The sequence below is a fragment of the Gymnoscopelus microlampas genome (assembly GCF_963454915.1).
Source record: "Gymnoscopelus microlampas genome assembly, chromosome: 18".
In the NCBI taxonomy this organism is placed as follows: domain Eukaryota; kingdom Metazoa; phylum Chordata; class Actinopteri; order Myctophiformes; family Myctophidae; genus Gymnoscopelus; species Gymnoscopelus microlampas.
In genome coordinates, this window is record NC_139955.1 from 6,055,052 (window position 1) to 6,075,782 (window position 20,731).

The window sequence follows — 20,731 nt, forward strand, 5'->3', positions numbered from 1 at the left end:
TAAAAATATATATATATTCAAAGATTTGCACACATTTAAATGATTTTTCAAAAATAGCAGATCTACAAGCTCATAGCACAGCGCTCTGTGGCGCGTTATGAGCTTGTATATCTGCTATTTTTGAAAAAATAATAAAAAAATAGCAGAAACCTTTTCAGATCTACAAGCTCATACATAGCACGGCACTCAGTGACGCGTTATGAGCTTGTATATCTGCTATTTTTGAATAGCCAAAGTATAAAATAATGGTTAGTGGTTAAAGCCTAACATGCCAGATGCTTTCCCAGTCTTAATGGGTTAACTCATACCTCCTGTATTTGACAACAGAACAGCTGAGATCAGAGTGAGTCTCACTAAATATCCTCAGCTGTTGCACAAGACAGCTGTGAGAGGAGAGGTCGTATTTAAATGTTCACATCTCAGAAATCCTCATCATTTAAAACTATGAGTTCTTTTAAATGAATAACATGACTTCTTTGACATCTCCTCGACAGTGTCACACACCAAAAATAGCCGAACTACAAGCTGACATGTTATGCTGTGAGCTTGTAGATTAGCCTTGGCTTTTCTTTCCACACTACGCCTATTACAACATTTTTTCTTAAATAATTTTCCCATGAACCATCTGTAGTCTTGCCTTGGACCACTGTTTGAGAACCGCTCCTCTAGAGACCAGTGGTTCTCAAACTTTTTCATGTCAAGGACCCCCAAATTGATTATGTATTTGGCCATGGACCACATCTGAAGCTCTTTTTGTGCCGGGCTCGGGACCCCCAGAAGAGAAATCTTCCAAAAAGTTTTTATATTTTTCAAAAATAGCATATGTGAACGTATAAATGGATAAAGTGGTTAAAATGATTGTGACGCTTTATTAAAACATTTAGCTGGGGACCCCCAGGGGTCCTTGGGGGAGTTCCAGGACCTCACTTTGAGAACCACTTCAGACTTTGCCACGATTAACAAATATATTAAGAAACAATATAATAATTACCACTCAAAAAACGTATTGTGTTAGAAAAGTTTCAAGCCTTTATTTACAAAACACTCTTAAAAACAACCTATATATATCTTTTCTTTTTTTGTATATTGCATATGAGTTTTTCCTTTTAAACATGAATCCTTTACATAGTGAGGAATATTGTGGTAAAGGAAGAAAAAAGTGAACTATGCTTGGAAAAAAAAACAGTATAATGGTGAACCTGACCCACTCTGGAGGTTATTTGGCTGTGAACATAAACAGTCAACAACACGCATCTAATGGAAGCTGCTGAGAAAGCGACTCGACGCCGCATTTGTTCAAAACATCTGGAGTGCATGCAGCTGTTTCTATAGGAGCGACGGATACATTCAACGAATGTATCCTAACGTAACCGACTACAGTACCAAAAAAAATAAAAATGTTCAAATGAACAGAACTGCGGCTGAAATGAATTCCCCTGAAGTAAGGTTCTTAAGTGGGCTTAAGGTGCATGTAAAAAAAAGATTTTATCCAATGAGTCAACGTTTTATTCTTTTTAGAATACTAAAACTCTACTCCTTCATTTCAATAAAAAAAGAAAAAGAAAACTGTGAAGAGGGGTGACCTCATTGCATGTTCCACAGCGGGCAAAGTTTTGTCTTTATTTTGGGTCAGGTGAACCTGGACAATTTGTCAATAAAAACGTCAATCTGCTGAGTGCTGACCCTGGGTCAGATCAGTGTGAGCGAACCTGCATATGCTGGCTCTTTCCCCACTGCAGGAACTAAAGTGAATTGTGCCGTGAGACGTAACTTCACAGTTTCTGGGTTTGTTTCCATACTCGGTTTCAGATAACGTTGCTGTCGGGCAGAAACCTCAATTTTTTTTCGTAAATTAATGCCCTTCTTGATCATACTACAGCGTCACACAAAAGCATCAAAAGTAGCAGATCCACAAGCTCGAAACGCAGAGTGAAGCGGCGCATTTTGAGCTTGTGGATCTGCTACTTTTGCCATTTTTGAATCCTGAAAAGTAACAGTTTTGGACAAAATGAGGTTTCCAAACGACGATAAGGTTCTCAGAACCTAATTTGGGCCCTGCTCAGGAGGTGACTACGAACCCTCAGAGGTCATACTTTCAAAATAGTTCTAAAATAGCTAAAAGCAGACCTACAAGCTTATAGATCGGCTACTGTCGCTTTTTTTGTCGAGTTTGTTGACATATCAACCCCTTTCAGGAGGCTCTGATTATAATGGAAACATTAACAACAAACAAAAAACATCACATCAACTTGACTGGTTCTGACACGTTTCAGGTTTTGGAGGGTTCTGGGTTTAACCCTTTGTAGTGTAAAAACTGGATGTGCTGAACCGCGTCCAGGCTGATCTCAGGTCAGTGGTGTGTCATAATAACACCTCCTATTTGAGGCGGAGGGGTTGTTATGTTTCTAGTCAAGTTTTTTTTTTCTTCTCCTCTGGGTTTTAGCAGCGTGTATGCATCGTCATCGAGGTCATATTAAACATGCTTTATAGTTCAATAAATCAGTGCTACCACGGAAGACTGATCAACTGCAAAACGCAACAAACGGACAGACAGGAAACAGGAACTGGCTACATGATTCAGTCACCACCCCCCCCACTACACACACACACACACACGCACACATCTTGCTCATATTTCCCACATTTCAAATTGGACTTCGACATGTTTATAATAACTCAACCCTCAATGTACATACAGTGCTGTACACAAATGAGCGGCCCGCCCCCTCCACTTCTACTAGGATCTGATGTGCATGTTAATACCCTTATTAATCTGGTTTAGACTACCCTCAGACAAGACTCATTTTTTACTGATTTTCTCAGTTGTATTATCTTTGTCAGTCTAGGTTGACGACCCCAGGTATCCACTCAGAGCTGTGTTTAATGGTCCCACATTTCTCCATTTAAGTGCTTATACCCTCTCGAGCCACGGACTATAACTGTCAAATTGGACCGCTAGTGTTCTGAAGTATTCCGTACTGTTGTTCACTAAATACGTGTTTTAATCCACCCTGTGCCTGAATTTCTTTGTGGCCCTCGAGTGTAATGCCGGCTTTCATCTGCTGCAACAGCGACACTGCACTCACTGAGGAATACAGTGAAATTCAGGCACAGATGAGAGTAAAACCCCTCTTTATTGAACAACATAACATCATTACAACCGTGGCTTGAGGTTCAACACTTTACAATTCAAATCTGTACATTTGTAAACGCTCTATACTTAGTAAAGTTGATGCTTTTTTTGGTGCGCTTTTTCCCCCCTCTACACCAAATCCCTTCACCACAAGTACAAGCTCCCAGCTTGAGCTTGTACAGTAGGTTGGCTATTTTGGGGCTAATGGTCCCCTCAGAATAAGGCTGTTAGGTTCAAGTGGTTAAACAGAGTGATCTCAGTGGATATTGAGGGTGGTCGACCGAGACTGATAGAGATCATTTATTGTCAAAATCAATAAAAAAAGAGTTCCGAGGCTTTAGTTTAGACCAGAAAGCACCACCATCCTATGACCAAGGCAGCAGCTACATACGTCATGTTATTAGTGTTTAATGGGTCAGCAGCTATAGGAAGTTCTGTCATGACAACCAGCACAATAAATATATACTATTTAAAACATAAAAAACAAAATGAGATAGTGCTAAATATTAAGGCTGAGCTTGGTGAAAAAGGGTTTGCTGATGCAAAATACAAAGTTACATGTGGGTTTTTTTGTGTGTAAAATGGGAACTCAGAGGAAGGCAAATAGCAAGACACCACAAACAGTTTACACTTCCCATCCATATAAAACCAGGTCTGGTAACAGCATTAAAGTGCAAAAATCTTCTACCGAACAATTTTAGAAAAAACTAAAATCCCATTTTTTTCTTTTTTCCATTCAAGCATTTCCTGTTAAATTTCAACCACACCAACCAGACCTTCTACGCTTTGTCGTAGGAATTAAACACTACACACACACACACGCACACATGCATGCACACACACACGCATTCTCACACGCGCGCACACACACACACACACACACGTTGTGGTATTGTCTTCACTCCTAACGACCTCCATGTCCAATTAGAGCTAAAGTGAGCAGAGCCATAATTTAAACTCAGTCGCACGACGGTGTCTCTCGCACAATGTTTTTCTTTTCTTTTTTCTTTTCCAACACGTGACACCGTCGTGCGACGGACAGAAACGTGTTCCTAAACGACGGGGTTGTTGTGTGTTCCTGTTCTTCCACTGTAATCTGGTCACAACGCCGCTCTTGATTGGGTGATCCACCACAAGGGAGGGGGAGGGGCGTCGGGAGTGATGTCACGACTGCTGCTTGTTGGCCTCTTCCTCGTAGGCGTTTCCTGTTCCGTTCTGGGTGTACGCCGAGCCGGAGCCCAGGCCGTACAGGTGACCACAGTACTTGGCGTCGTCGATGTGATCCTCGAAGAACATCTGGAGACCAAGATAAAATAAAATCACCTTAACCACACGTCCCCATTGTGGGCAGGTCATAATAGTAGAATATTAGGCAAAAATGGATAAACGTCAGGCAAAAATGGATGATGAACATTAGGCAAAAATGTGATGAATGTTAGTCAAAAATGCATGATGAATATCAGGCAAAATGGATGAACATGAAGATTTGACATAAATGGATGAATATTAGGGGAAAAAATATGAATAGTTGGAAAAAGTGGGCAAACATTAGAAAAAAGGATGAACATTAGGCAAAACATTGTTGAACATTAGGCAAAAAGAAACATTAGGCAATATAGGCAATATATAAAGATTACGCAAAAGAAGATTAACTATTTAGCTGCCAAAGACGTAATATACGTCTTTTAATAATCAGCTGTTGTCCGCCAAAGACGTATATATACGTCTTTGAAAAAAAGCAAAAAAAAAAAAAAAAAAATCAAAACAATTTTTTTTTTTTTTTTTTGATTTTTTTTATAATTTCAACCCTTGTCGAATTACGAACAGATTAGGAGCTACAAATGTTCGAAGATTTGCTGCTCCATTCACTTCAATGTTAAAATTCAAACGGACAAACAATTCACTTTGTTTTTTGGTTTAAAACTACTGGTTTTGAGCTATATTGAAACGTCAAACAACACATGTCAACGAGGTCAAAATGACCTCGTTGACATTTGTGAAACCACACCTGAATCTCATCTGTGATTAGAAACCATCTGGGGATCAATCATACTGGAGGAAAAAAATCTGTGGCTACGCGAACAGGTACCAAAATCATGGCAAAACCCTGGCAGAGGCTACAGACTGTTCTGAAAAAACTCTGGCAGTCAATGTGTTAACTATCGGCAGAAATGTATGGCCATTTACAAGTTCACAACGAGTTGCAACGCGATATATTTTCATATATATATATATATATATATATATATATATATATGAAAATAATTGTTAGTTGTAGGCTTGTAGCCCTAAAATTCCCAGTTTGTAAAGTGTGACAGTGTGTGAAGTGTACCTCTCTCATCTTGAAGAAAGCCATGCCTGTAAGAAGAGAGTCTGATCCGGCCTGGTGCTGGGGTCCGATCCGCTCCAGTTCTAGCTGCTCTGCAACTTCCTGTAAGCCCCCCTGTCAAGCAACGGACCACCCTGTCAGTCCACATCTTCCCTTCCTTGACTGAAAAACAAGCTTCAATTTTCAGTCCACACGTTAAAATGAATGGGTGGCCATTCTTGGATGCCCTCTCCAGTTCTTTTATGCCTCCATGCTAGACACTATACGGTGCTGCTACTCTGTTGAGCGTAAAACATAAACATGGTGGACCGTTTCGCAAACAATCTTTTTTCTTCAGCACTGCCGATATTTATTTTAGTTTGTGGACCAATCAGGTCCTGGTACTTGCAAATGCCCAAAGGTTGTGGAGGTTGTGAGTTGCGGTTGTGGAGGTTGTGAGTTGCGGTTGTGGAGGTTGTGAGTTGCGGTTGTGGAGGTTGTGAGTTGCGGTTGTGGAGGTTGTGAGTTGCGGTTGTGGATGTTGTGAGTTGCGGTTGTGGAGGTTGTGAGTTGTGGGTGAGGAGGTTGTGAGATGCGGTTGTGGAGGTTGTGAGTTGCGGTTCGACACCGCCCCCATCACCGATTGGCTGAGACGTGCCCGGCCCCTGTTTCACTAGGACAGTGGTTCTCAACTTTTTTTTCTTGGTTTTTAAATGCTGCGTTACAGTAAATTGATGTAATTTTCTGAGCTTACCTGACTGTTCTAGCTGTTCTATCATTTGCCTTTACCCCCATTATATAGACATTACTGGTGATTATTTATTTAAAAAATGTGTCAACATATTGCGAAAGCACCAATAGCCGTCCCCATAATAGTGTCACAATAACGATACGGAGGTATTAGTCAAGCATATTATCAGGGGTGCACATAACTTTTTAGGTCTGGTACGCAGAAGAGCACCTGGACATGTGACTTGGTGTGCATGGCGCCCGTCCCGTTTTGTCAACGGGGGGGGGTTCAGCCCGGACATTTTTGTCAACGGGGGGGGGGTTCAGCACGGTGCCCACCGGACAGTTTTGTCAACGGGGGGGGGGGGGGGGGGGGATTTTATCCGCCAGATTGGGACGTTCACGGCATATTTTGCACCATTACGGTGCGTTCATCATCGGTGACCAGTGCCTCTAACAGCCGCTGCTGGCTGCGTGCACGCAGCGAGGCGATGCGAGGCGACTCCAGTCATATCTCTACCCCTGTGCCTAATGGCTGTACATGGGGCCGACGGGTGCTTTAGAGTGATTGTGGCTTCAGGAAGTAAATTCCTAGCCTCGATCTCCAGGCTTTTATTTTTTAGTTTTGCTAAAAAATAAAAGCTTGGAAATTCCTGTCCCAGCTGTTGGTGCGCAAAAGCGCCTCGCGTCGCCTGATGTGGTGCGCATTTTTTATTTTGGGTGCGCATGCGCACCTGCGCACCAGTTATGTGCACCCCTGCATATTATGTTTGTTTGGTCACATTGCCCAGCCCTTATGGGAAGATTCATGATTCAAGACCAAGCCTAGGTGTTACCCACTTAAACCCTCTAGACTTAGTAAACTGGACCTGAGTTGGCTCTGTACTTGGACTGCTTTTTTCCGTCTACAGTACACCAAATATATTCGCCAAAAATAGCAGCTCTACAAGCTCACAACATGTCACAATGTTCATAATGGTTGCTGGGGTTCAAGTGGTTATTTCTCAACAATGCCCGGTTCGCTGCCAATTATCCCGCTTATTATACGGCTACTTAATAAATAAATTCATAAATTGACCCAAAAGTAACAACAAAACGAAGTATTTCATTGCTTACGGTAATGAAAGTATTCCATTAATTTATGCCAGATGGAAAACAACAGTGTTGATCAAATAGAATACATTTTCGGCTACTGCATTGTCTAGCTGAGAGCAATGTTTAGCTGACATTTGTTTACCTGGCTGCCATGTTGGACACAGCATCAAATCAAGCAGCGCAGCCAGGTGCTCTGAGCCTTTAATTAGACAGTGATATGTTATTGAGCTGAGTGTTCATTATCCAAAAATAACACACTGCTGAATTTAGTGATTGACCAATCAGAATCAAGCATTCAACCAAGCCGTGTAATAAAGAGCTTTAATTAACTCTGTGGAAGCAACCCAACAAAAAGGTCATCTCTCAAGACAGATGGGGCTGTCACGATTATGACATTGTACTTGACGATTAATTGTCGCTCAAATAATTGATTTAAGTGTGTTTCTGTCTGTGAACATTGGAACATTATGAATAAAAATTGCATATTTGTTTGGCTTTTAGGCTTCGTAAACAAAAGTAGCATGGGGCAGATATGACTAATAACTTAATTCAATAACTTTATACTAAATAGTGGAACTGGCCTATCTACAAGCTCAAAACGTGTCACTATGAACATTTTTCAACATGGAAAATTGCGATTGGCGATTATTATGTAATAATTGTGAGAGGCCTAAAGACAGATTCTGCAAACAGCAGAATATGTCAGCACCACTGCCTTAAACATGTAATGTTGTTGTTAGTAGGAATAAACACATAAGCACCCGGGAGGAACTGGACAAAAAAAGGGGAGTAGCCAAACCGAGTTCCTGTTTCTACACAAAAGCGGAGGTGGTGCCCCCAGAGTCAAAAACAAAGGGGGGAAAATATATATTTCTTTCCTTTTTTTTACCGAATGGGTTCCCAGATTGACTCAGGGAATTCCACATTGTGCATTCAATTCATTTAACGCACATTTAATTGATGATTATCCCTTACATGAACACAATACACATTGTATTCCGTTTCGAAACCACCTAAGTCCTACATACGTTGACAAATAGCGAATATAGCCAATCCACAAGCCCACAACGCATCGCAACGTGACACACTGTGAGCTTGTAGATCTGCTAGTATAGCTATTTTTGAACTTCTTTGACTATGACATGCCCAAAATATGGATGCCAGGTTGAAAGTGGTTAATTGCACTATGCATTATTGCACAGGCTATAAGAGACAATGTTTAATAATTATTACAGTAGTCAGATCAAAGGTGATTCTCTCCCCACCTACAATATAGATGTAGAACAACTAAGATCTTCTCTTATGGGGGTCCCTGGTAAGCAATTTGTCTAAATGGGTGGTCCACAGCCTAATATGTATCAATTTGGGGGTCTTTTGACATGACTATTAACCAATTAAAAAAGCTGCGTTCAAATACCTTGAGGTTTTTACAGCTCTTCATCAGGTATTTGACATCGTAGATGATGGGGAAGAACAAACGGAGGATTTCAAAGAAATCGACCTCCTCTTCAGGTAGATTGGTGTTGGACAGGATCTTGATCAGGTACCCAAAATCGTAGCCACTGAAACACACACACACACACACACACACACACACACACACACACACACACACACACACACACACACACACACACACACACACACACACACACACACACACACACACACACACAATATGATCTCCCATCACAACAATGCGATTTAGGTTGAAAATGATTTCATATCTAGGAGGGCACAAAGCATGTGCCATATGACATTTTCACTCAAATCACTTCATGGCAGTTTCTCTATACCTGAATATATATCTGTAAATATTCTGTCATTACTAGTACTCTACTCAACCACCTCCCTTTTAAGAGTTTTTGACTATGATGTATGGAATTATACAATTGAAAATAACAGCAGACAGTCTATACATTTCTATTCCATTCTAACCACATGAACCCTAGCGTCCCTGGGTTGAACATTGGGATGAAGTAGCAGATGCACAAGCTCACAATGCTGGAACACTATACAATTGAAGCTGATAAATGACCTTTGGGGGGTTCTCTCTCCTGATTTGCGTAATAAAGAGTTGCAGTTGGAGAGACATGGAGACCCGTTATTGAACAAAGACTTTATAGCAATGATTACTATCAGAATATAGAGCTTTACATTTTCAACTAAAACAAATTTTACTTTTTTTTTCTTTAGCCACATTCAAAGGTTTTCACCTATAATGATTGGAATTTCAGTTTTAAAGTGGTTGAACACTTATACCCATACATTTTGTTGACTGCGTGTCCCCAGGGGTCTGTACTAGGCCCCCTACTTCTTTCCATCTATACCAAATACAATACCTCTATACAATGTACACAGCTGTATATGAATTTATAGATGACATCATCTCTCCACGACATGGCTTTGAAAAACCCTGAACATTAGTTTGTCCACATTGCAGAACAGACTGTCTGTGGTGTAGCCTACCCAGCGTTGCTACGGCGATAACGTTGCTACTGTATATTGGCGACATCAACAGACATCAGTTTCCTCAAACCCAACCCATCGGATTTGCTGATTGGCCAAACTTTGCATGAGGTTTATGCAACTGCTCTCCAGCTTAGTACACAGAATATAGTACATTTTCAGGTAGGTGACAAAATGTAAGCCAATCGGGAGAGTACTGAAAATGCCTTTTCTGTTTAATAAAGAGCTGGAGAGACACTCCTTTTACTGAACAAACACTCTATATCAATGAGTACTATCAGAATATAAAGATATTTAACACTTATTTTAACCAAAGTAAATCACTTACCCCACATTTAATGAGTTTAATGAGTATTTTGTTAATGTAGGCCCAAATTTGGCTAAAGAAATTGACCTCACTACGGATCAATTATTTTGATTCACCAACAAACAGAAACTCAATGTTCCTTGGTGGAGTTTGTGAGAGTGATGTGCTAGAAGTGGTTAGAAAGTTTAAGAAAAAAAAAATCTGATAGTAGTAATCACTGATACTATTGACATGTCAGCTATAAAAGAAATCTTTGACTGTGTCCTCAAACCATTCACTTATATGTAATAGATCCTTTATAACTGGTATTTTTCCTGATGAAATTAAAATGGCCAGTGGTTCAAATTTTTTCAAGTGGTGACAGACATACATACTATATCAAACTATAGACCTGTATCATTGCTACCTCAATTTTCAAAGATACTCAAAAGATTATTTGTAAATAGACTTTATTGAAAACTATGAGTTATTATTGAGTGACCATCAATATGGGTTTAGGAGCAATAGATCAACATATTTGATCTATTTTATATATATTTTATATATATTTGATGGATTTTGTGGAAAATGTAGCAACAGCAATTGATGAAAGACAACCCACAATTAGGTTAGTTGTTAAAGTTGTTAGATGCTTCTTAACATATTGCTAGTTTGACCACTTCAAATGCTGCAATCTTAAAATAATAACCAAAATAGCCTACAGTATCTATTACATCGGCTATTTTCGCTGCGCAACATGCTTCCATATAAGTCTGTGGAATCAAAATGACTGAAATCAGTCGTGGCGACTGAGAACATTAATCCATTAGTAAGTTCTCACTACTAACTGTGAGTTCTCATTATTAACTGTAAACCACATTGTTTCAGAGGACATTTAGACACTAATAACAAAAGTATAAATACTGCATCCTCCTATAATTTGACAAAGCCCTGTTGTGATGTGAGGGTGGTGAGCCCAAAACTGTTCTGCCCGGTTCTCCTCAGTGGCTGGAGCAATTCATCTGATTTGCACACAGCCATTGACCATTACCATGTGCACGCAACAGCGAAGCCCGTTTTTCACTGTCCCCAACTGTCAGCTGTTTATTAGCGTTTTTATGTAAAAGAATGTCGCCATGGTTACGCCTGCCCAGCTGTGGGATGGCCCCGCGAGCTATGGGATGAATGATCAAACTGCGAATCCATAGACCCACTGCCGGCCGTGTGTGTGTGCGGGGGGGGGGGGGGGGTGGACTCGCGCGAGTCTGCGTTATAAGACATGGACGGCGCTTTGGATATCATCTCTTCAGCACTATGAGGTACACCACTACCACGCAAAATCCCAAAGAAAACATTAATAAGTCAGTGCTATGACAGTTCTACATCAGTCATCTCATCTGCACATCAAAGTTCCTGACCAAACTTACCTCTGTTGACAGCAAAAAATGTATGTTGCTATTTACTGTACATAGCCCAAAAGGGGTTCCCGTCCTGAAAGGTATAGTTACAAAAAGGGGTTCCCGCCCAAAATGGGTTAAAGTAATCAGAACTTATAGTAGTAGTACTGGAACTCGCAACGTGTCGCACACAATTCCCATTGCAAACATTTAGCTTGTAGATGAAGGACAAAGTTATATAGATTGTTTTAAATATAGAAATCGTTAAAGGGAACCATTAAGGAATCGAACTGTTAAAAGGGAATCGTTAAGGCAGTGGTTCTCAAAGTGGGGGCGGGCGCCCCCAGGAGTCCTTGAGGGGGTTCTAGGGGGTCCCCAGCAAAATGTGTTAAAACAGCATCACAATCATTTTAACCACTTAGTCCATATACGTTGGCTATTCAAAAATAGCAGATGTACAAGCTCACAGCGTGTTAGCCTGGCATGGCCAGACTAATATCACTGCGTAGATATTAGTCTGGAATCTCTGTGTGGAACCGGCATTTCCAAGGGGCGAATAAAAAAATACCTCTGGTGATAAACTCGTCCCATATTTGCATACTGGGCCCGATTAGTGCCCCACAACTTCGGGCAGATTTGTCTGGTTTCCAGGCTAAAACCCCTTACAATTCAATTCAAAGGGCTTTATTGGCATGAGAAAACATACGTTTACATTGCCAAAGCAGAAAGCACAATACAACAATACAGCAATACAATCAAAACAAAAAATGTGAAAGTCAGAATCTTCAATAGATCAATGTCTATGTACCAAGATCACTGGGTGCAGGTATAGTGCAGGAATATACACAATGATTAGTCTTTAGGGTGGTTGTGTTCCGTTTGATATCCTTCTCCTATCACAGCAACTCACAAATCTTGCTGCTGTGTTTGCACATTGTTGTACTTCGCCCAGCAGATAGACACACCGGGGGCGATTTTTTCATGTGAATAATACGTTTTTTTTTAAAAACCTTATAAAGTCAATGCAAGCTTCCATGGAGCGAAAAAGCGCCTTTTAATTATTCGGAACGAGTCCGAATTTTGCGTATATTCGCCGGTGTGTAATGACCTTTACAGTGCGTCACTTTGTGCCGCGCTGCAAGCTTGTACATCTTTTTTTTTTACACAAATCTTCTCTTCTGGGGGTCCCTGGCACAAAACCTTTTCAGATGGGGGTCCGTGGCCAAATACATATCAATTTGGGGGTCCTTGGAACTAAACAGTTTTGAGAACTACTGCGTTAAGGAACCGGAATCGTTAAAATCCTAAAAGGATTCCAACACTAGTTTTGCCTACAGGGCTAGCTAACCCTGCGCCCTACCTGTGGAAGGACAGCCATTTGACGCCCTCGCAGAGGACCACTCCTGACGTCATCAGCAGCTCAGCGAAGTAGAGCGTCTCAATGCCTTCGTCCTCATGCTTCTTAAACTGGATGCCTGATGTGGTCAACAGCTCAATGGAGTCCTGGGCATACATGTCCTCTCTGATATCACACACACACACACACACACACACACACACACACACACACACACACACTGTGTGTCAATACAAGTTTGTATTACTATTTGTGCTAACATCGCCAATTTAGGACGCCGATATTCTGAAGGCCATTTTTAACCCTATCGCCTAAATACTGTATGATTTTATCAGACAAAACAAACAAACAAAACAAACAAAAAAACAACAGTACATACAACATAAAAATAGGCCTGACACAATTTCGCCTAATCGCAATTATTTGAGATAATTGCAATTATTATGCAAAATTGTCATAATCGTTTTCATGTTGAGAAATGTTCAAGAAATAGAAAAAAAAACTAGAAATAGCATAAATAGCTGATCTACAAGCTTACAAACGTATAAAATGATTAAATGTCAGTAATGTATTTGTATATTTAAGTTATTTGTCTGCAATATTTTGTATGACAATTAACCGTCAAATCAACTTTTGTAATCGTGACAGCCCTACATAAAAAAAAGAAGGCAAAACGAAAGACTACGCCTAAGTATCACTTACGTGAGGTTGAACTTGAAATTGAACTGCCAGGTGGAGGTGCCAGGTGGGTATTCACCCTGTTCGTTCATGAAGGTCAGCCCCAGTTGGATGATCTTCAGCAGGTCAACGTTGCAGCGCAGTAGCTGGTACTGGTAGTCTGCGTTGGAACGGAACTCTCCGATGGGCCGGGCCACCACGCCTGGAAACTCTGTGTCCTGTCAACCACAACCACTCAATCAGTCAATCCATTTTAAATTCATATTGTCATAACAACGTTACAAAGTACAGGTAAAAGCAGTGGTGTAAAGTAACTAAGTACATTTACTCAAGTGCAGTACTTGAGTACAATGTTGAGGTACTTTTACTTTACTGGAGTATTTTCCAATTTTACTTCTACTCTACAGTCTACACTACATCTCGGAGGCAAATATTGTACTTTTACTCCACTATATTTATTTGAAATCTTTAGTTACTTTGCAGAAATAAATTACATTATAAAACATACATTAATCACTTTAGCCCTAGGCTATTTGAAAATAGCCGATCTAGAAGCTCACAACGCGTCAAGCTTGTAGATCGGCTATTTTCAAACATTTTAGTACTTTTACTTTTGGTACTTTAAGTACATTTTAATATGAATACTTTAGTTATTTTACTGAAATACATTTTGAATTCAATTTTTTTTCTTTGACATGTTTCTTTTCTGTATTTTCTCCTCTCCCTCACTGGAGCTGGAACAAAAAATCCACTGAGTTACACCTGTAAACCTGCGACAAATAAAACTCATTGTGACTAGGGTTGGATCGGAGGAACCAGATCAAACATTGAGGAACCGGAATCGGTTCCATCACATTTGGAACCGTTTCCAGAACCGGTTTCATCACACTGTCAGAGCTGGTTATGTGGACTTCACGTCTGCTAATTCAATTACAATACCAGGGGTTCTCAAACGTTTTCATTTCAACGAACGCCATAACAAATGGACCTACAGTATGAGGGTCCATTTGGTTCCATTTGTACTCTCTCAGAGTTACAGACCTTTAAGGGTCCCTGTACCTCACTTTAAGTGGTGTATGTAGGAATATATAGGAATCGTTAAGAGGGAATCGCTAAGGAACCGGAATGGTCCAAATCCTAAAGGATCCCATCCCTAATTGTCACTGTGATGTGAACAGTGTTGGTGTCAGTGTTGGTCAGACAGTCACCATGGCGATGTAGTTGTATTTGCGGATAACATGTCGGATCCTCTTCAGCTCGTCATCCAAGTTGTTGGCCCAAACCTCACATATCCTCTGGCTGTGATCCACAGTGGCTGCGGGCATAATGGACACCTTCTGTACGCGGGAAATACATAAAATACATATGATGTACACCTTCTGTACGCGGGAAATACATAAAATACATATGATGCACACCTTCTGTACCCGAGAAATACATAAAATACATATGATGTACACCTTCTGTACGCGGGAAATACATAAAATACATATGATGCACACCTTCTGTACGCGGGAAATACATAAAATACATATGATGTACACCTTCTGTACCCGAGAAATACATAAAATACATATGATGCACACCTTCTGTACCCGAGATATACATAAAATACATATGATGTACACCTTCTGTACCCGAGATATACATAAAATACATATGATGTACACCTTCTGTACGCGGGAAATACATAAAATACATATGATGTACACCTTCTGTACCCGAGAAATACATAAAATACATATGATGTACACCTTCTGTACCCGAGAAATACATAAAATACATATGATGCACACCTTCTGTACCCGAGATATACATAAAATACATATGATGTACACCTTCTGTACCCGAGATATACATAAAATACATATGATGTACACCTTCTGTACCCGAGATATACATAAAATACATATCGTCTCTGTCGGGTGGAAACCTCATACTGTATGTCCAAAACTGTTACTTTTCAGATTAAAAAAAAAGCAGATCTACAAGCTCAAAGATCTGCTACTTTTAATGCTTTTGTGTCTACTGTTTGTAGACACAAAAGACACAAAAGGTTAAAACATGGAGAACTGTAGTATGTTCAAGTAGACACAAAAGGTTAAAATATGGAGAACTGTAGTATGTTCAAGTAGGGCATTCTTTTACATGGGGGGAAAAAACATAAAAAGTCAAAAATACGGAGATAAGAGGTTTCTGCCTGACAGCAATGACATACAATAAATATAATGTACCCCATCTGTACACAAGAAATACATGAATGAAATAAATATAATGCACCACTGTACACAATGAATAAATACAATAAAAAAGAATGCACCACTTCTGTACAGAGAAACGGATCACTTTAGAGACAATAATATGTCTTCTTTAACCACTAACTTAACCACTCATCCCTATTATACACTATATAAGGCCCCCCCTCCTTTTTCCCCTCTACAACAAATCTCTTTCCTCAAAATATGTATTACAATATTTATTTAGATGGCCTGTCTACAAGCTCACTGAACGTGATTGTTCACCCGGCCAGGTTCCTATATAACCTGTGGAGATCGTCTTATTAAGAATGCACACATTATCAGGTTAAACATCGCTGCCATCCAGGGGACAACTCAATTATTTATACGACTTCAGTTACCAGCATTCAGAAAAGCTACTTAACTGCTAGTAAGAGCATACAGTATACATCCCATAGCACTGTACATCTGTACTGTTGTACAGTATGTGGGATCATCTGTAAATTACATTATCTGTTAGAGGTGCAACGGTTAATCGAACTGATCTATATAATCTTTTTTGGGGGGGGGGGGGGACACTGAAATTTTACTTTTTTAAGTGTTCTTTTTATTTGGAAAAATTGCAGATCTACAAGCTCAGTAGCTCATAATTCATTGCAATGTAACGCGTTGAGATTGAAGATTGCCACTATTGCATGATAAAATGGACTAAACAATGTAGTTGATTATATGTGTAATTTTTTGTGTGTGTATACACACACACACACACATGCGTGTATATATTATTTTATATTATTTATTTATTTATATATATATATATACCTTTTTTTCTAAATGGGAGCCAAATAAAATGGCATCTAACATTTATATTTCTAGAATTAATTATTACACATTTCTCCGTTTCTGTTATAGGGAGTCGCAGTTGCGGCCACTTCCGGGTTCCACTGCAAAATTCTCAATGCATTTTTCCCATTGACTTTTCCAAAAATATTTATATCAATTCATTTAAGCCTAGAATCAAGCCATCCAGGCTCCTGGTGAATCATGACCATTAAACATTTTTTTCTGTGATTTTTTTAATTTTATATTTAATTATATGATATACTATATTTAATAAATATCCTTTCTTTTGCCGTTTCCACTTTTTTTTTTCATAGAATCAAACGTTTTATGGTCATGATTCACCAGGAGCCTGGATAGCTTGATTCTAGCCTTAAATGAATTGATATAAATATTTTGGAAAAGTCAATGGGAAAAATGCATTGAGTATTTTGCAGTGGCACCAGGAAGTGGGCGGGAACTGCGATGCCCTATTTTGGGCATAAACAAGAAGTTGAAGGGTAAATTTAGGTCTGATAATGATATGCCGTGCATGTATACTTTACTTTATATCAGACCAATTTACACAGCATACATTTATTCTTTTTTTTTTTTTACAATGTTTAGGTACCCACTCGACCTGTATCCTTAGCCTAACACCTGATATTTGCAACACTCCAACCATCCATCCCACCTGGTTGGCATTAGCCTAGTACACATAGCCCTGGCACCCATAGCCTGGTATCTATAGCCTGGTGCCCATAGCCTGGTATCTATAGCCTGGCACCCATAGCCTGGTATCTATAGCCTGGCACCCATAGCCTGGTATCTATAGCCTGGCACCCATAGCCTGGTATCTATAGCCTGGCACCCATAGCCTGGCACCCATAGCCTGGTATCTATAGCCCTGGCGCCCATAGCCTGGTATCTATAGCCTGGCACCCATAGCCTGGTATCTATAGCCCTGGCACCCATAGCCTGGTATCTATAGCCCTGGCACCCATAGCCTGGGACCCATAGCCTGGTATCTATAGCCTGGTATCTATAGCCTGGCACCCATATCCTGGTATATATAGCCCTGGCACCCATAGCCTGGTATCTATAGCCCTGGCTCCTATGTAGCCCTGGCACCCATAACCCTGGCAGGCTGGCACCCATAGCCCTGGCAGGCTGGCACCCATAGCCCTGGCAGGCTGGCACCCATAGCCCTGGCAGGCTGGCACCCATAACCCTGGCAGGCTGGCACCCATAGCCCTGGCAGGCTGGCACCCATAACCCTGGCAGGCTGGCACCCATAGCCCTGGCACCCATAGCCTGGCAGCTGGCACCCATAGCCCTGGCTCCTATGTAGCCCTGGCACCCATAGCCCTGGCTCCTATGTAGCCCTGGCACCCATAGCCCTGGCTCCTATGTAGCCCTGGCACCCATAGCCCTGGCTCCTATGTAGCCCTGACACCCATAGCCTGGCAGCTGGCACCCATAGCCCTGGCACCCATATAGCCAAATATCATAGCCTGGCACCCATAGTCTGGGTGAGATTACAGCAGCATATAGGGCCAGCTAGGTTGACTCTGTAGCACTTAGCTTGGCTGACAGTCATTTAACCATCGTTTGCATGACAGACAGACAGACAGACAGACAGACAGACAGACAGACAGACAGACACACACACACACACACACACACACACACACACACACACACACACACACACACACACACACACATTATGCCATGTGTGCATGATGAAACATTGACATTAAAACAGCACAAACAGTGTTTCAACGACCAACACGCTGCAGCAGCGACACTCATAATGTGTGTGTGAATCATTATGAATTTTACACACAGAAAGAAAGCACGTTACCAGTGTCTTTATTGTCATTTATCTTACCGTTCTCCAAACTGCACAGGTATTTATTTTTGTGTTGTTTGTTTACGCCTATTACTGTGTTAAATCAATACACGTGCTCTCCTCTCTCAGGGTTGGGGGGGTTTTTAACAAACTTTTGTTATAGTTTTTATATTCAGTTGTTTTATTGTCTCGACATCAACCTAACAGCAGCCATCACAGCTGAGCCCCGGAGCCGACGTGCCTACGTCATGACGTAAAAGTGGACGTCTATGTTGCGTAGCCCCGGAGCCGACGTGCCTACGTCATGACGTATGACGTAAAAGAGAACGTCTATCTGCGTAGGAGGTAGGAAACCACAGTGCACCTTTTTTTGTCCACTGCCCCCTATCGTGTAGTATAGGTAACAACATGTAGCAGCACTTGCACTTGGATGTACTATTTATAGACAGTGGTACTCAAAGTGGTGCCTGGGGACTCCCAGGGGTCCTTGAAGGGCTTCCAGGGGGGTCCCCAACAAATCGAGGATCAGGATGAACCACTTAACCCAATTTTGTAGGCCTACTTTGGCTATTCAAAAATAGCAGACATACAGGCTTGTATGTCTGCGATTTGGTGACCCACACAAAAGTGTTGTGGGGGTCCCTGGCACAACACCTTTTCAGATGGGGGTCTGCAGCCAAATACATTCTGAAACACTGTCAAGTTGTCACTTTATTTGGTACGCACTTGAAAGAGTCCAACACTATAAAAAATATCTGGGCATATGGATTGATGATAAATTCTACTTCAATATGAATATTGAGAACCTGGTCAAATATTGTGGGCAAAACTTGGTCTACTTCATAGAAACAAATCTCCCCCCCCCCCCCCCCCCCCGTGTTTTGCAGAAAGAGGATAATAGAGGCTGTATCCACTCTCAGTTAGCCAACTGGTGCCATAATGTATGTATGGACCCCCGGTTGTCCATTAGACTGGGGACATCTATATAGACATTCTGCTGCTGCTACCACCCTTAAGCCCCGGATGCCATCTACCACTCTGTCCAGTCCACACCAACGCAACTCCTTGCAACAAAACCGTTGCAGCAGTCTGGACTGACCAGTAGCAGACTGGTGCCATTTGGACATAATGGTTGCAAGTTGCAAGGAGTTACATTATTGGTGTGGCTTGGCCTTGGGTTCCTCACAGGTGACCCATACAAATCCCACCATTACACTTTATACCTTAAAGTTGGTTGGGCCTCTCTCTCTCCGTGAGAGGAGACCAACATTGGTACATCTACATTTGTAAAGCTCTGTTAAATAAATCACCTTGATATATTCCATCACTGTTAAGTCCAAATACATTTACATTACATTTATCAAACCCGCTCTCATGACTACATCTCATTACTTTCCTCTATATAGGTCAACACCTAACTAGGTTTAAGACAGCCTTCAGATTACCTGGAACGAGTCACAACGTACTTTAAATATTGACTCCCAAGATTTCACTGGGGCCATTTAGAACTCTGCTTATCAATTTTGTTGTTTTAAATTGTCATTGTTTTAATTAGGGTGTCTTATTCAGAGATGCTCTTCTGCATACCTCGGTTGTAACAGAACTGCCACACAACTGGACATTCCTTCTTTTTGGTACCATTCTCTGTAAACCCCAGAGTTGTGCGTGAAAATCCCAGTTTCTGATCATGAAATACTCAGACCAGCCTATTTGGCACCAACAACCATGCCCTGTTCAAAGTCACTTATAGATCACCTTTCTTCCCCATTCTCTCTCTATATACAGTATATATATCGTTGCTGTCGGGCAGAAACCTCTTTTCTCCCTATTTTAACTTTTTCTGTTTTATCAAAAATTAACGCCGTACTTGATCATACTACAGTGTCACACAAAAGTATCAAAACTAGCAGATCTAAGCTTTGAATCTTGAAAAGTAACAGTTTTGGTTTCCACCCGACAGAGACGATACATACTGTATACACACACACACACACACACACACACACATACAGTATATATATTTCTTTTCAGTAAGTCAACGGACCAACAGAATAGAGCATCTTACCAGCTTTAATTATATTTGGTATTCTTTTGTACCAATAAATCCAGTCACATACACACGTTCAAAAAAATACAACCTCCTCTATGATACATACAGCAGTCCTTATAAAACAGTGTGCTATACAGCAGGATTACTACAGCATGTGCTACATGTACACATAATAACACACCAACATGCTCTACCAGCTGATCTGTACAATTTCACATTTGAACAGGCCCAACACTTTCTGCTCTACTACAGTAGTGTGTGTGTGTGTGTGTGTGTGTGTGTGTGTGTGTGTGTGTGTGTGTGTGTGTGTGTGTGTGC

At 40.9% G+C, this 20,731-nt stretch overlaps 1 protein-coding gene across 3 annotated transcripts; it reads right to left on the reverse strand.

The window, feature by feature from the left end:
- Positions 1 to 1,079: 1,079 nt before the first annotated feature.
- Positions 1,080 to 18,577, reverse strand: cnot7 (CCR4-NOT transcription complex, subunit 7). Of its 3 annotated transcripts, XM_084085836.1 has the most exons (7): positions 18,403 to 18,577; positions 14,661 to 14,789; positions 13,477 to 13,670; positions 12,778 to 12,939; positions 8,683 to 8,827; positions 5,466 to 5,576; positions 1,080 to 4,429 (listed from the first exon to the last, which is right to left on the reverse strand). In XM_084085836.1, exons 2-7 carry the CDS (start codon positions 14,775 to 14,777, stop codon positions 4,298 to 4,300), a joined length of 861 nt encoding a protein of 286 aa, XP_083941962.1. In that variant the 5' UTR covers positions 14,778 to 14,789; positions 18,403 to 18,577; the 3' UTR covers positions 1,080 to 4,297. The 3 variants fall into 3 exon arrangements, with proteins under 3 accessions (XP_083941962.1, XP_083941963.1, XP_083941964.1); XM_084085837.1 differs by lacking the exon at positions 5,466 to 5,576; XM_084085838.1 differs by lacking the exon at positions 14,661 to 14,789 and having other exon boundaries at positions 18,403 to 18,407.
- Between the last annotated feature and the right edge of the window lie 2,154 nt (positions 18,578 to 20,731).